This window comes from Aulostomus chinensis, chromosome 21 (assembly GCF_037954235.1).
Source record: "Aulostomus chinensis isolate RoL2024-O1b breed Wild chromosome 21, RoL_Achi_v1.0, whole genome shotgun sequence".
NCBI classification, from domain to species: domain Eukaryota; kingdom Metazoa; phylum Chordata; class Actinopteri; order Syngnathiformes; family Aulostomidae; genus Aulostomus; species Aulostomus chinensis.
The window spans coordinates 7,018,600-7,031,756 of NC_141340.1; the positions used below are offsets into that span (position 1 = coordinate 7,018,600).

The 13,157-nt window shown below is 45.0% G+C and overlaps 1 protein-coding gene across 6 annotated transcripts in view; it reads left to right on the plus strand.

The window, feature by feature from the left end:
* The window catches only part of cacnb2a (calcium channel, voltage-dependent, beta 2a), a 64,594-nt gene extending 51,565 nt beyond the window's left edge, over positions 1–13,029 (plus strand). For 4 of the 6 annotated variants that reach the window (XM_086190891.1, XM_086190894.1, XM_086190895.1 and 1 more), the window contains 11 exons: positions 1,043–1,165; positions 1,365–1,501; positions 1,626–1,702; positions 1,918–2,051; positions 5,040–5,120; positions 5,249–5,307; positions 6,950–7,059; positions 8,656–8,807; positions 9,270–9,365; positions 9,914–10,096; positions 10,690–13,029. In XM_086190891.1, the coding sequence (XP_086047017.1) occupies positions 1,043–1,165; positions 1,365–1,501; positions 1,626–1,702; positions 1,918–2,051; positions 5,040–5,120; positions 5,249–5,307; positions 6,950–7,059; positions 8,656–8,807; positions 9,270–9,365; positions 9,914–10,096; positions 10,690–11,421 (1,884 nt within the window). In that variant the 3' untranslated portion in view covers positions 11,422–13,029. Of the gene's footprint in view, positions 1–1,042; positions 1,166–1,364; positions 1,502–1,625; positions 1,703–1,917; positions 2,052–2,242; positions 2,263–5,039; positions 5,121–5,248; positions 5,308–6,949; positions 7,060–8,655; positions 8,808–9,269; positions 9,366–9,913; positions 10,097–10,689 lie in introns of all 6 variants that reach the window. The other 2 variants (XM_086190893.1, XM_086190896.1) reach the window with 1 other exon arrangement.
* The last annotated feature ends 128 nt before the right edge of the window (positions 13,030–13,157 follow it).

Here is a 13,157-nt window from a genome sequence, read left to right on the forward strand (position 1 = left end):
CTAAATCTCAGTCGGAAGGCCGATCAATCACGTATTCAGAATCTGATTTTGGACCAGCGAAAAGCTCCGGTTTCCAGTCTTAAAGCTGAATCACACACATCTTAACCAACCTGCTGGGAGACTGCTCAAAGCTCCACGCCTGTGCATTGGCTCTGGCTTGCAGTTGAGTTCTGTCATGCTTGTCACCCTGTGAAAACAGAGCAAATGTGATCTGATTGAGACAGTGGACGTGTTTCCAGCCGTTGCTGCTATTGCCATCCAGCAAGCTCCAAGATTATGTCCAGGAGTGTTTTATTATATAATTCTGGAAGCTATGTGGGTATAGTCTAGTCTGGTCTCTGCCAGCATATGTTCCTCCCATTGCATTCTTCCATGATCTGACCTTATTAAATTATACTGATGTCCCTTTTATACAATGGGTCCCTACGGGGAGTGAAGATATTCTCTTGCTTTGTGCAAATGTACGTCTGTGAAGAGAGAGAGAGAGAGAAAGTTGCTATTTTCTCAATAGGAAGAACAGGAAATATCATTAGCTGGACTCATGTTCTCAGGGGCCTCGTTGTGTCTGAGGGGACAGTCTGCTCAGATCAGAAGGCCCGTATTGATTCTGCCACTGTGGAGAAGCATTTCCACGAGGGCTGTTTGTTCTACTCATGAGTGCAAGACAAGAATCAGTGTCGGTGTCAGTTGAAGTGGTGATTGCTACAGACACCAACATTTCACATGTTGACTGTGTTTTAGCAGGAAGACAGTTGAGCTGCGAAATCGTTCATGGAGAGAGATGGCCAAACTAAGTCGGGATGAGTCACTGCTGCTCGAATCCCTCCTTCAGGGTTATTTTTATACCTCACACACAGAAAGGAGAATAGCTCAACAATAAGATCAAAAAGATCAACATTTAAAACGGCTAGGAACTGGTCTCTCCTCTCTTTTTTGGGTATTTTTAGGTAATGGGTTTTTCCACTTATCTGATAGTTATTTATATCTCCGGAACGATCTGATATTTTAAATTTATCTCCCTTCTTTTGTTTCCTCCCTGCAGACAAAACCAGTTGCATTTGCTGTTCGCACAAATGTCAACTACAGCCCGAGTCACGATGATGATGTCCCCGTTCCAGGCATGGCCGTCTCCTTTGAGGCTAAAGACTTCCTCCATGTCAAAGAGGTGATCCATTACTTGAATATTTCCAGTGACATGTGATATTCAGGATAGTGAGGCTGAGGGGGGAGATGAGGGGAGGTAAGGTAAGATAGCGTGAAACCATATGAGGTGAGGTGAGGTAAGATCGTGCTTGGAACGTAAAATATGCTGATAAATAAAAGAATGAGGCGGGTGCTTAACTGTCTTGAATGGCTTCATGTAGAAGTTCAACAATGACTGGTGGATAGGACGCCTGGTGAAAGAAGGCTGTGAAATCGGTTTCATCCCCAGTCCAGTGAAGCTTGAAAACACTCGACTCCTCCAGGAGCAGAGAGCCAAGCAGGGCAAGTTCCACTCTAGGTAAAAAACAAAAAAACCCATACAAACACCCTCCTCCACACCAAAATCTCCCATCTAAGAATTAATTTATACCCCACAAGAGCATCTCAGTCTCAAAAATATTGTGGTATTCCTCTTGTTTCAGTAAATTGGGAGCAAACTCTTCCTCTAGTTTAGGTGAAGTGGTTCCTAACTCAAGGAAATCTACTCCTCCTTCGTCTGGTGAGTAGCATTATTTTCAACCTCCGCCTCTCTACTGGGTTAAACTTTTAAATTGATGTTGAAGGTAAGAATGTGTCTGTAGATTCTAGTTACATGTTTTAACTGGCATAATTGTACTTGTATGCGTCCCATTTGCTGTGGAGTTGTCTACATTCTGTCAGTGTGACCTCCTGTGTTCACACCTGTGTGATGGTGATGTCTGTCTGTGTGCGTAGCCATTGACATAGACGCCACAGGCTTAGACCCTGAGGACAATGAGCTTCCAGTCAACCTGCGCTCCCCTAAAGCCAGTCCAAACACTGTCATGTCACCCCTAGCAAAAGAGAAACGAATGCCCTTCTTTAAGAAGGTAAACTGGACTACCCCGCCCTCTCCTCTTCTCTGTCCGTCCGTCCGCACGCCTCTGACTACATGCCTGTGGCTGCGCGGCGTCACTCGCTGTCCGTCCCGTGTGTCCACGTGTCCTTCGGCGTGCACCTGGCTGTTAGCATGCATGCCTGTTCTTAACCTCTCTCTCTCTCCTCTTCCGTCTCACCACAGCTAAGCAGAAGCAGAAGTCGGTAAGTCGCGGTGCGCAGTGTGAAGGCGCAGCAGGGGTTCCTCTGCAGAGCTTCACCTCTACTGACCTCTCTCAACCCTCCCCACTGATGCCGCTGTCCTCCGTGTTGTGTTGGTGCTTGTTTGAAAGTGAACTTCTCCCTAACCCGATTCAGTGAGAGCTCAGTGGGAACAGCTTTTCGTGGCTGGACACTAAAGGCGCTCTCCTGCTTTTATTTCAACAGCCTGTGAACGGCTCACTGTGTGTTTTCAAGTGTGCGGAGTCCCTCCGTTTTTCAATGTCTGGGTTGTGGCCATGAAAAAGAGAACATCATCTTGCTAAATATCAGATATCTGGCGTACTGATACTATCATTGACTTTTTAAAATACATGTAAATCTATTAGCAGGAGAGGGACAATATATAGACGCAGCGGCTCCAAATATCGATATAAAGCTGTCATTATACAAAGCTTTCCCTGTTGCCATTTTGACTGGTTGATTATTTTGTGTGTGAGTGTGTGTGCGTGTGTGCGCATGCACTTTGTTATGGATTGTTCATCTCATTTGTCAAATTCTGTGACTGATGCAATTATGCAGTAAACAAATACACACCTCCTTTTTGGGTGGGATTTCCTCTTCAGGTCCACAGATGTGGTAAAGTAACAAAGATTCACTGTCTTGCAATAAATTGATTATTGCAGAGTCGTTATCGTAATCAATGTGATGAGTAACCATCACAACAATACAGTGTCATGTATTATTCTATAATTCCAGACCCTGACTACCAGAGATGCACAATATTGCCTTGTTTGTTACTTTGTCTGGTGTGGCTGATATTGATTTGATGTGTTTACCAAAAACAGGTTTATATGACGTTCACATTTTGTGAATTCGGAAAAACACACGCAAACATAGTGAATGTAAAGAAGTAACGTTTCTCCTTATTTCCAAAACATGTGGAAAGCCCATAAATCATGAAGTTAGCACATTGTAAGCAGAAGCAGCTTGATTCTGGCCTGATATAAATATGAAATATCACCAGGTTTCACAAACAACCTAAAGTTTCAACCTAAGATTTGTCCTTTCAGGCAAAAAAACTCGAGGGTTCATTTAGGAGCATTGCATAAAGCCTCTTATGCTAGTGTTTAGACAAAGGCTTTCACTGTATTTACTGTCATAATACAGCACATGTGTGCTTTAGTTACCATGGTTACGCTTCACTCTCATCCTCCAACATCATTATTGTCAGCTTTAGCTTCACTGTTTGCGAAATGGACAGAGAACATAAAAAGAATTGGACAGAAAACGAGAATGAAGATTGAAGAAATAAGGGAAGCGCAAGCAAATATTTTAAAAAATGTTATCAAATTTAATCCAGCGACAACACGTTTTGTGCAGATATTTTCAAATCTGTACTCTCTATCGATCGCGTGACAATCATTTTCTCCAGTAGATTTCCCTGAAAAATGTGTCGTGGTGTCTCTTTCTGTTCAATCCCCAGAAATACAGCCGCTGTCTTATAATCTGCAGGTCCTTCCAGTTTTGGGGAATCTTTGTGGTCTTTCAAGGAAAATAATTAACAGGAAGTCCCTTAAAGATTAAAGAAAGTACAGCAGGGAAATATTCTGACAGAAAGGATGACCACGAGACGGAGTTGCGTTACGCAATAAGTCGTGTTCTCACTGAAACTTCTCGTCAGAAACTTCAGCCCAGCCTAGTTCCTCAAACCTGTAGTGACGTTGATCCCGTATTCCAGGGACGGACGTTAATACAATCACGTTAGTCTGCAGTAGAGAACATCAGTTCCCACAACGTCCCGAGGGACGCTGGCTGACGGCAGCGAAGTTAGTAAATGTTTAGTTAGATGTGGAGAGAAGAGGAAGACAGAGCAACAGTGAGTCCTGTCAAAATTCAGAAAGATAACGCAGACAGATGACGGCGCGGATATGAGGACAAATAAGTGCGGTCTTGAATAAATACTGCGGTGGCTGCAGTAATCAGAGGTGGTGAAAGGCATCCCTCTCTTTGCTTCCCAGCCGTCTGCTCTCCAACAGAGCTTCAGCTAACATCTCACAAATTCTCTGCCGTTCAAAGAAGGACAGAACCTTTATTTTCCCCCCAGTGTACTGACATGTCCACACGTCCTTCAGGCATGCCGCTCTGCAAGCAGCGCAGCCTTCACTGACTTCCTGTCAGGGAGCCTGAGAAGAGACTGTGCTGGTAGTTTAGTAAAGAATCTCCTGTAAATGCAACACAAATTTTACTGCACACTTCCAGAACTAAGTCGATTCATTTCCTTTTCAGTACCTACATGAGAAGGTCACTCCAGCTGGTTAGCTTAGCTTAGCACAAAATTGTTAATGTAAAGGCTGCTACAGGCTGAGCTCTCACTTTGTCTCAACAGTAGAACGCTGTTTTCTTTCTCCCCATGTCTTTGTGTTTTCCCTCTTTCTTCCTAACCTTTCCTGTCACATAGTTCCCCATTAATTCTGCACCATGAAACGGGAGAATTTATCTTAGCATTTCAGTCTGTCCTGGCCTATTACAGATTACCGTAATATGCTTTGGAATTAAAACAACATAATGATAAGAGTCATGAACAACTGCCAAACATTTTCTGTTTTTTCTTCTTTTGAAACCAGATTGCAGTTGTTGTCTTTTGTCAGACAGACGTCCCATTTCATGGTTCAGAGTGTTCCTGTTCGTAGCTGTTCCAAGCACTCAAGTGATTTATGGTTGTGAGTTTTGACTTTGTCCCCATAAATGAAAGTTGTTTTTCCTTCTTCTCCTCTCTTAAGACGGAACACATTCCTCCATACGATGTTGTGCCTTCCATGCGGCCTGTGGTCCTGGTTGGACCGTCACTGAAGGGCTACGAGGTGCGTCAAAGCTTTGACATTTCAAACCCTGACACTGCCTTTTTCACCAGTCCTGTGGGAGCGCTTCAGTAAAGTGTGTGTACCTTAAAGGGATTTGTCGTAATAGCCGCTGAACTTTGTGTCCGCAGGTGACAGACATGATGCAAAAAGCACTGTTTGACTTCTTGAAACACAGATTTGAGGGAAGGTAAGTCCTCCGTGACCTTCCCGAATCCGTTCTCATCCTGCTTCCATCCTCGCTCTCCCTCTCAGTCCGGCTCCTACTGTAAAGGCTGGTATTCACGTGTCCCCTGAGGTTAGCGGAGGGAGTAAGTAACAAGTTTGTTTGGCCTGGAGATGTGTGCTGCTGCTTTAAATAGGACCTCTTCATGTCCTTAATAGGCCATCCTGGACCCCAGAGCAGGACAGGATTCTCCCGAACTCAACGTTGAGTTACACAACTCAGACCATCAGCTGCTGCACTGAATTCTCTTCATTCTCTTTTGGAGCCTGCTCTTCAAACATGGTCGAAATAACCCAAGCTAATATGTTGTCAGCAAGCTTAATGATCCTGCCAGTAATCATCATCCAGCCAGGGTTGTTCTTCAGACAGTTACAGGGGCCGGTCCAGGCACAGCTCCAAAAATAAAAGCCATCCACTCGCCTGCAACATCTCTCTTTTGGAAGGCTGCGCAGTGATTTGTTTCGTGCACTGCCGCCAGGAGTAATGCACTTTTCAGCAACATGGCCACACGTGTTGTCAGAGCGGCTCACCTGGGAGGGAGAGGGCGGAGGTTGCGCACATTTGAAACTTGATGACTGTCAGTCATCCACTTTCTGAGCCTTTAGAGAATGTTAAGAAATAAAGACTGCATGAGTAGGACGAGGAAGTCAGTCAGTGAGGTCTTTCCTGTTTTAAGTGGATGCAGTTGTTCCTGCGTCGTTCAGTAAAACTCAAGTGCAGAGATGCCCAAATTCTTTCCTATCAAGGGCCAGAAATGAATCTGGGTGAAGGGCTAAAAATCTGCGGGACTTCAAAATCTTTGCTCACTCTTTGCAAAACAACAGTGCAGAACCAGATATATCATGGATGTCTTAGTCGTGTGCTCCATGTGGCAGGACGAGATGGTTAAGGGCAAAAAAAAAATGTTGATGGATATGGCAAACTTGAAAGAAACACTCATTTTTTAAAGGTGGTTTTTGCCTCTTTTTTTTTTTTTTTTTTTAAGGAAAAGTGCAAAATCTTTTCACTTTGATGGACTCATCAGCCATTCTTAAACTTCCCAAACTTTATCTTTGTCTCTCGACAGCATGCGACATATCCAGTACTCGTTGGTAACTTTCAACTTTCCCCGACCGAAAGTCATTCCTCACGAGTTCTCTGTTTCTAGACAGCCTCTTCTTCTTCTACCGTGTTTATTACAGCTTCAGCCATGCAGAACAGTGCCTGTACCTCCATCCTCGCCTGTTGTATTTGCTCCAGACCAGCTGATGGAAACACACTTACTGCACATTTACTTTTTGCAACAAATCCACAGTTTGCTTACAGTTCACTTGACTATTAAATGGGTAACTGGTTGGATGTGTTGCTGCAGCGGGCCTCAGTCTCACATGTAGCCTCCAATCCCCTGTTTGTGTGGCCCTGCTGTCGTGCTACTAAAGTTCTGGTGGTTACGGTGGTGTGAGTCAGTTAGTGGGAGAGTTAGTAGTGGCCAGAGGTCTGTTCTCTCTGTTCTCTCCTGCATGCTCATTTGGCCATGCTGTGATACACAACAAGAATAAATATTTGATTGTCGATTAAACATCATCCTGTTTGGTTAACTGCGTGTTTTTCTTGTCTCTCGTGTCAGAATATCAATCACTCGCGTCACTGCGGACATCTCTCTTGCCAAACGCTCAGTCTTGAATAATCCCAGCAAGCACGCCATCATCGAACGCTCCAACACACGCTCCAACCTGGGTGAGTTTGTGTTGAGGTTCCTGCAATGCCTGGGAACATCTGGTGTTTTGATTCATAATGATTTCAAGGAGACTCACTTGCATGGAAAAGGAAGGAAGCGATTAAAGCAACTCTTGACAGCAGTAATGATAACTCCCGACGGCCCTGATTGGCCTTGGCCGGTTTCTTCTGTTCGGAATGAGAGATAGAGCATAGACGCTTGATAACAAGTTCAAGAGCTGCTCTGATTTGACTGGGCTTGATTAGCCTTTAGATGTGATTAGAAAGAAAGAGATTCCTGAGTAAAACGGAGGTGACAAAGTTCATGTTTTCACCAGGAGCTTGAGTCGGGGACTGCATTCAAGTACGAAGCTCCAGGAAAAAGCTTTTGCTGGTTTATTGATCACAGTGGGCCACCACTCTGAAACCTCCTCAAGGGTGCTCTGCTCCGGACTGACACACTTCACCCACGGAGTCTATAGTTCTCATTTAACTGGCATATTTGAAAAAAATACAGGTCATGGTGTCACCCTCCACTCCTAAAACAAATCTACAGCAGCATGTTCAGGATATTTCTCGAATCAGAAGTGACGTTTGCTTGATGTACTTGACCTGCCAAGATTAAATAAACAATTTCAGGAAAATTCTGCGCTGGAAACAAGTGAAACTGTCTGAATCATCTGGCAGATTTTAGCAGCAACAGAAGAAGTTGTGACTCAGTCGGTGTCTGAATTAGCTGTTACCTTGGAATGTTTTCGTGTTATCAGTTTACTTTGTCGTGACTGGAAGTCATGAAGGCTGGTCATGATTTACCCAGATTGGGAAGTGTGCCCCGCTGAGATAGTTTAGGATTGTCATGTGACGCAACAGTCACCATTTGTTCACAAAACATGGCTCATGCTCCCTCTCAGACTCTTGATGTCTTCTTAAGATTTAAAGAGGAAGGAAAGCTCTCGTTTTCCAAACTTAAGAGCGATTAATGTTGTAATAATGTTGTTATTCATCAGCGTATCTCACGGTAACGGCACAGAGTACATTCATGTGGGCATGGACTGCAAATCCGTGCACACAGCGATTGGTGAACCAGGTCAGGATTTGCACGGGGCTTCGTATGGTCCCATATTTACCACGTGCAGAGTGATAATTTCAAATAACAGATGATAAGAACACACACACAAAACTCTGAAATCGTTTTTTTCAAAATGAACTGTTTTTGTTGTTGTTGTTGTTGTTGTTGTTGTTTTTTAAAATTGCAGTATGCGTATAACCTAAAGTATAAGACATTGCGGGAAGTATTCTTGCTCGCCAAGAGTGAGACTTGGAGTAAATATGCAGCTAGAGCCCATTAACCCAACCATGAAAGCAACGGGACGAACGAAAATCACTCCTGCCGATCACGTTGTACAAGAAGTGGACCCTCATAGACAGATGAAAGGAGGGGGCTGGGGAGCCTTCTATGGGATTCTTCAGAGCGAAGCACTTCTAAATTAAGATTCCAATCTTGTATTTAGGCCAATAAATAATTGATTTAGCCAACAGACACTCATGTTGTCAGAGTTTAATAACATTAGGACGTCTGCTGTGACTCTCACTGTCTCCCTCTCTCTCTGCCCTCAGCTGAAGTCCAGAGTGAGATCGAGCGAATTTTCGAGCTGGCCCGGACGTTACAGCTGGTGGTTCTCGACGCCGACACCATTAACCACCCGACGCAGCTGGGAAAGACGTCCCTTGCGCCCATTATCGTCTACGTCAAGATCACCTCTCCCAAGGTGAGGAAAATCACTGCCCCCGCAAAAAGAAAGTGGCGTGTTAAGAAGGACTGATGAGCAGAAGAAGCTGAGGTGACACGCCGGTGCGTCCTGCCGCTCCCTGGCTGTGACGTAGAACCCAACATGTCAGATGTGACCACCGCTTTGAAAGCGAGTGCCAGTAAACCCATTTATCACTCGGCCCTTCCTCAGTGATCAAAAGTAAAAGCTGGTATTTTAGGTAGCGGAGAATGAGAGGAGGCAGGAGTTGTGAGTCACATTACCATCTGTCCTCTCAGTTGCTTCCTGCTGCCTCTGATAACCTTAGAGGGGCGCTGACATTATTTCATATCCACCGATGTAACGGCTGCCGCGTCCTACTTTCAAACTAATCATTTACCTTCCATCAGTTCTTGCCCACAGGCTCCATAATTAAGTTTTGCTAAATCAAACAGCCTTGACCTTGTTGCCTTCTGTCTTCAGGTGCTGCAGAGACTCATCAAGTCCAGAGGAAAGTCTCAGGCCAAACACCTCAATGTCCAGATGGTGGCGGCGGACAAGCTGGCCCAGTGCCCACCTGTAGGACTTACCTTTAAATTCACCTGGTTTAAGTTCTTCTTTTATTTTTTTTAAATGCCACATAAATCCTGATGATTCTTTTTCTGTTCCTCTTGTAATCTGCTTCATTATGATGGAGCAAACATGCCAGACTAGTGAACGTGCAGGCGTGATTAAATTTTCTAGGGTTGTGCAACGTTCGACACAATTTATTCACTGGATGTACAGCCGAAACAGTAACAAGCCCACAGGGGAGCCTGTGACATCATATTTCACACTAGAGCTTGAAACTTGAAGTCTTTGCAAACCTGGATGATCGACCGTTTCAAGGGGTACACAATAGATGTGGAGCAGTGAGTTACAACCGCCATCAGGCTTTGCTTCCTGCCTGTAAGACTAAACTGAGGGTTGAAAAAATTTCATTCGTGTCAGAGAACAACTCTCTTTAGGGATGAACTCACTGATATTCCCTGTTTTGAAATTATTGTTTCAAATTATTATTTTCAGTTGATCATGTCTCTGACTGTGCTCTCTCTCTCTCTCTCTGCCCCCCCCCCCCCCTTCCTCAGGAGATGTTTGACATCATCCTGGATGAGAACCAGTTGGAGGATGCATGTGAGCATATGGCTGATTACCTGGAGGCCTACTGGAAAAGCACCCACCCCACCAGCTGTAACCCCCCCAACCCAGTGCTGACCAAGCTGCCCACGGCCACCCTGCCCTCCAGCCCGGCCCCGGCCTCCGGATTGCAGGTACAAGCCAAGTGATGAAGGCAACACTAAAGGGCTTGAAGGGCGAATAAGAAGGAAAAGTCCAATCGCAGTAGCATTTTATTGTGACATTGGTTTACTGTGGGCATGGTTACATTTAACATGAGAGGGCTACAGTGTGTAAATGCTGCATAACTCCTCACCTCTACCCTCTCTATCCACCGCCATCGTGATGGGAAATGTAAGACTGAAAATGAGGAAATGGCCGATATTGATGAGGAGCAGGAGTGGGATTGACATGTGGTTTCTGGTGTGGTGAGTTTTTAGGCTCCCAGACGAAAAAGTGCTTGAAATCCCGGAGGAGTCAAACTTGAAGTTGGCTTTTGACACGCATGTCCTCCAGGACCAAAGTCCAGCTTCAATGGATGCCGGATAAATGTTGAAGCTGTGTGTGTGTGTGTGTGTGTGTGTGTGTGTGTGTGTGTTCAAGCCTGGGCTTACATATCTGTGTGATTTTATACAATATCAGAATCAGTGTTGATGTGAGTGTGTGTGTGTGTGTGTGTGTGTGTGTGTGTTTGCGGTGCCTCTTTTTCATGTTCCGCCATCTGACTGATGTATGTTGCTGATCTCAGGGCAGCGGTGCCGAGCAGAAAGGAGACAAAGCGGTGGTGGAGAGAAAGGGCTCCAGGGAAGATCACCAGCACCATCACCACCACCACCATCACCACCAGAGCCAAGACCAGGCCGACGCTGAAGCTGAGGGGGAGGGCGACGAGGAGGAGAGACCCCTGAGGACTGAGTCTTCAAGGAGAGCCCAGCACATCCACCACCGCTCATCGTCCACCAGGACTGAGCACCACAACCACCATCACCACCACCACCACCACCACAGTGGCCGAGCCAGGGGCCTCTCGCGGCAGGAGACCCTGGACTCTGAGACCCCCGAGAGCCGCGAGAGCCGTGAGAGCAAGGACTCTGCTTACATCGAGCCACGCACTCAGATGCTCCACCAAGAGGAGGAGCAGGAGGACCTAGGGGAGGGGCACCCCCAGCAGCAGCAGCGCTACGAGCCGCTGCCCCACCGGGACCACAACCACCATCACCACCACCATCATCACCGTGGCGGCGGCGGAGGTGGCGCAGACGAAACCGGCCACAGCACGGGACACCATCGCTCCAAAGAGCGTGAACAGGACCATAATGAACGGAACAAGCAGCGCTCTCACCACCACCATCGGCCGGCACGTGACCACCACCATCACTACTACGACCGGGACAGAGACAGGGACCGAGAGGGGGAGGTGGCCCCCAAAAAGAGGGGCGACGGTGGGGAATGGGCCAGAGACTCCTACATCCACCAGTGACGGACCAAATTCCTCTTGAAGCGCTTTTTGACAGTTCTCTTCTCCCATCGTGCTGCTAGACCTTGAAACCACAGCATCCTATTTATGTACACTTCCTTTGTCAATGCTGTTGCATCTTTTTCAACGGCAGGATTTTGATTACGTAGATACAGATATATATACACATACATACACCCATATATATGCATGTATGTGTGTGTATATGTGTATCTATGCATAGACGTTGTTTATGTGTGGATATGCATGAATATTCTCAAATATGCATATTTTAAACCTGTTTGATAAAGCATGACAAAAGCAGAATTTTATTCTGCTCTGAGCTGTGCTTTCTGTGATTAGCGCTATATTTTTTTGTAGTTTTTTTTTTTTTTTTTTTTTGCTTGCAACCACTTGAATAATTTGTTCCTTCAGACTACTGCAAGGGTTGACTGACCAAGTTAGTTTGATGCTGTACTTGCAGGTTTTTTTCAAAGTCTTAGTTAAACCATTTAGGGAAATGTGTTTATCCGCTTCCGTACATGATGGGAGGGTTGATTACGCCCTCATATCTGTTTGGTAAATATGAAACTACAGCAGGGAGACACTTAGCTTAGCACAAACAGCTAGCAGAGCCACAGGAATCAAATCTGCATCCATGATCTGTACAATAATGGAGCACTGAAAGTGAGTGTTTTTCCTTGGCTGGGAGCATTAAAATAGCAGATTTTCATTAGCAGAGGCTACTTGTTTCCTGATAAAATGCTAAGCTAAGCTAACGGGCTACAGCTTCATATGTAGGGATTGGTGTCAATCAACCATCAAAATCAAAGCAACGTTATGCAGCATTTTAGCTGAAACTAGCATCGTTTTAATGGTACACTGACTTGTGATCATGAGCTTCTGTTCCTCCTCAGAGGTCCGCGTGTACTCTGAGCTAACTGTGCATAAGCGCTGACGGATCAGAAATATTCAAGTATTTTAGCAAATTGTTACACCTTGTACCACACACACAGTCTGTGGGTCTGGCCTGACTGTCGAGATAATGACATACGCGCATAAAGAACGTCATTGTGGAACCAGAAGTCTTCTTAGCTCATGTTTAAACATGTTCCAAAGTTCTAAGTCATGCTACAGTTGCCCGTGACTCAGCTAATCTACATAATGCTGCTTTAAGCGAGTCAGCATATTTCCCAAAATGTCAAACTTTTCACTTTTATGTTCATTAACTTCTTTCGTATTCTGCGCCCATGTTCTCAGACACTTGGTTTGGATGTATTTATGCCTCAGTCGAGTCTTGCCTTCGACGGTAACTTCCTCTCTTACATGCTGTACTGTTGTTTGTATGGGTCCAGAAACATTTTGTAACATTGATACACCCTTTATTCTGCACTTTTACTGATTCACAGAGGTTTCATGTGAAGGCAGTTTGATATGACGTCGCAACTTACTGTAGGTCGACTACCAAAACTCCATGAAGGTTCATCTTTTACCAGGTCTGAGCCCTTTTCTAATGAATGTTGTTTAATTCTGACTTCAGTTCCCACTTCATACTACAAGGAATGTTCATTTTAGGATATCGTCCTCAGTATGTTCCTCACTGTAAATTAAAATATGCATTTGCAAAAACAATTCAAATGTTTACCAGAAATACTTATTTATAGTTTACGCACCATTTTGGATGGAGCGCCAGAGTGGCCCATGATAGAGAAAATACACCAAAAAAAAAAAAAGGCTGTGGCCACTAGATGTAACTCACA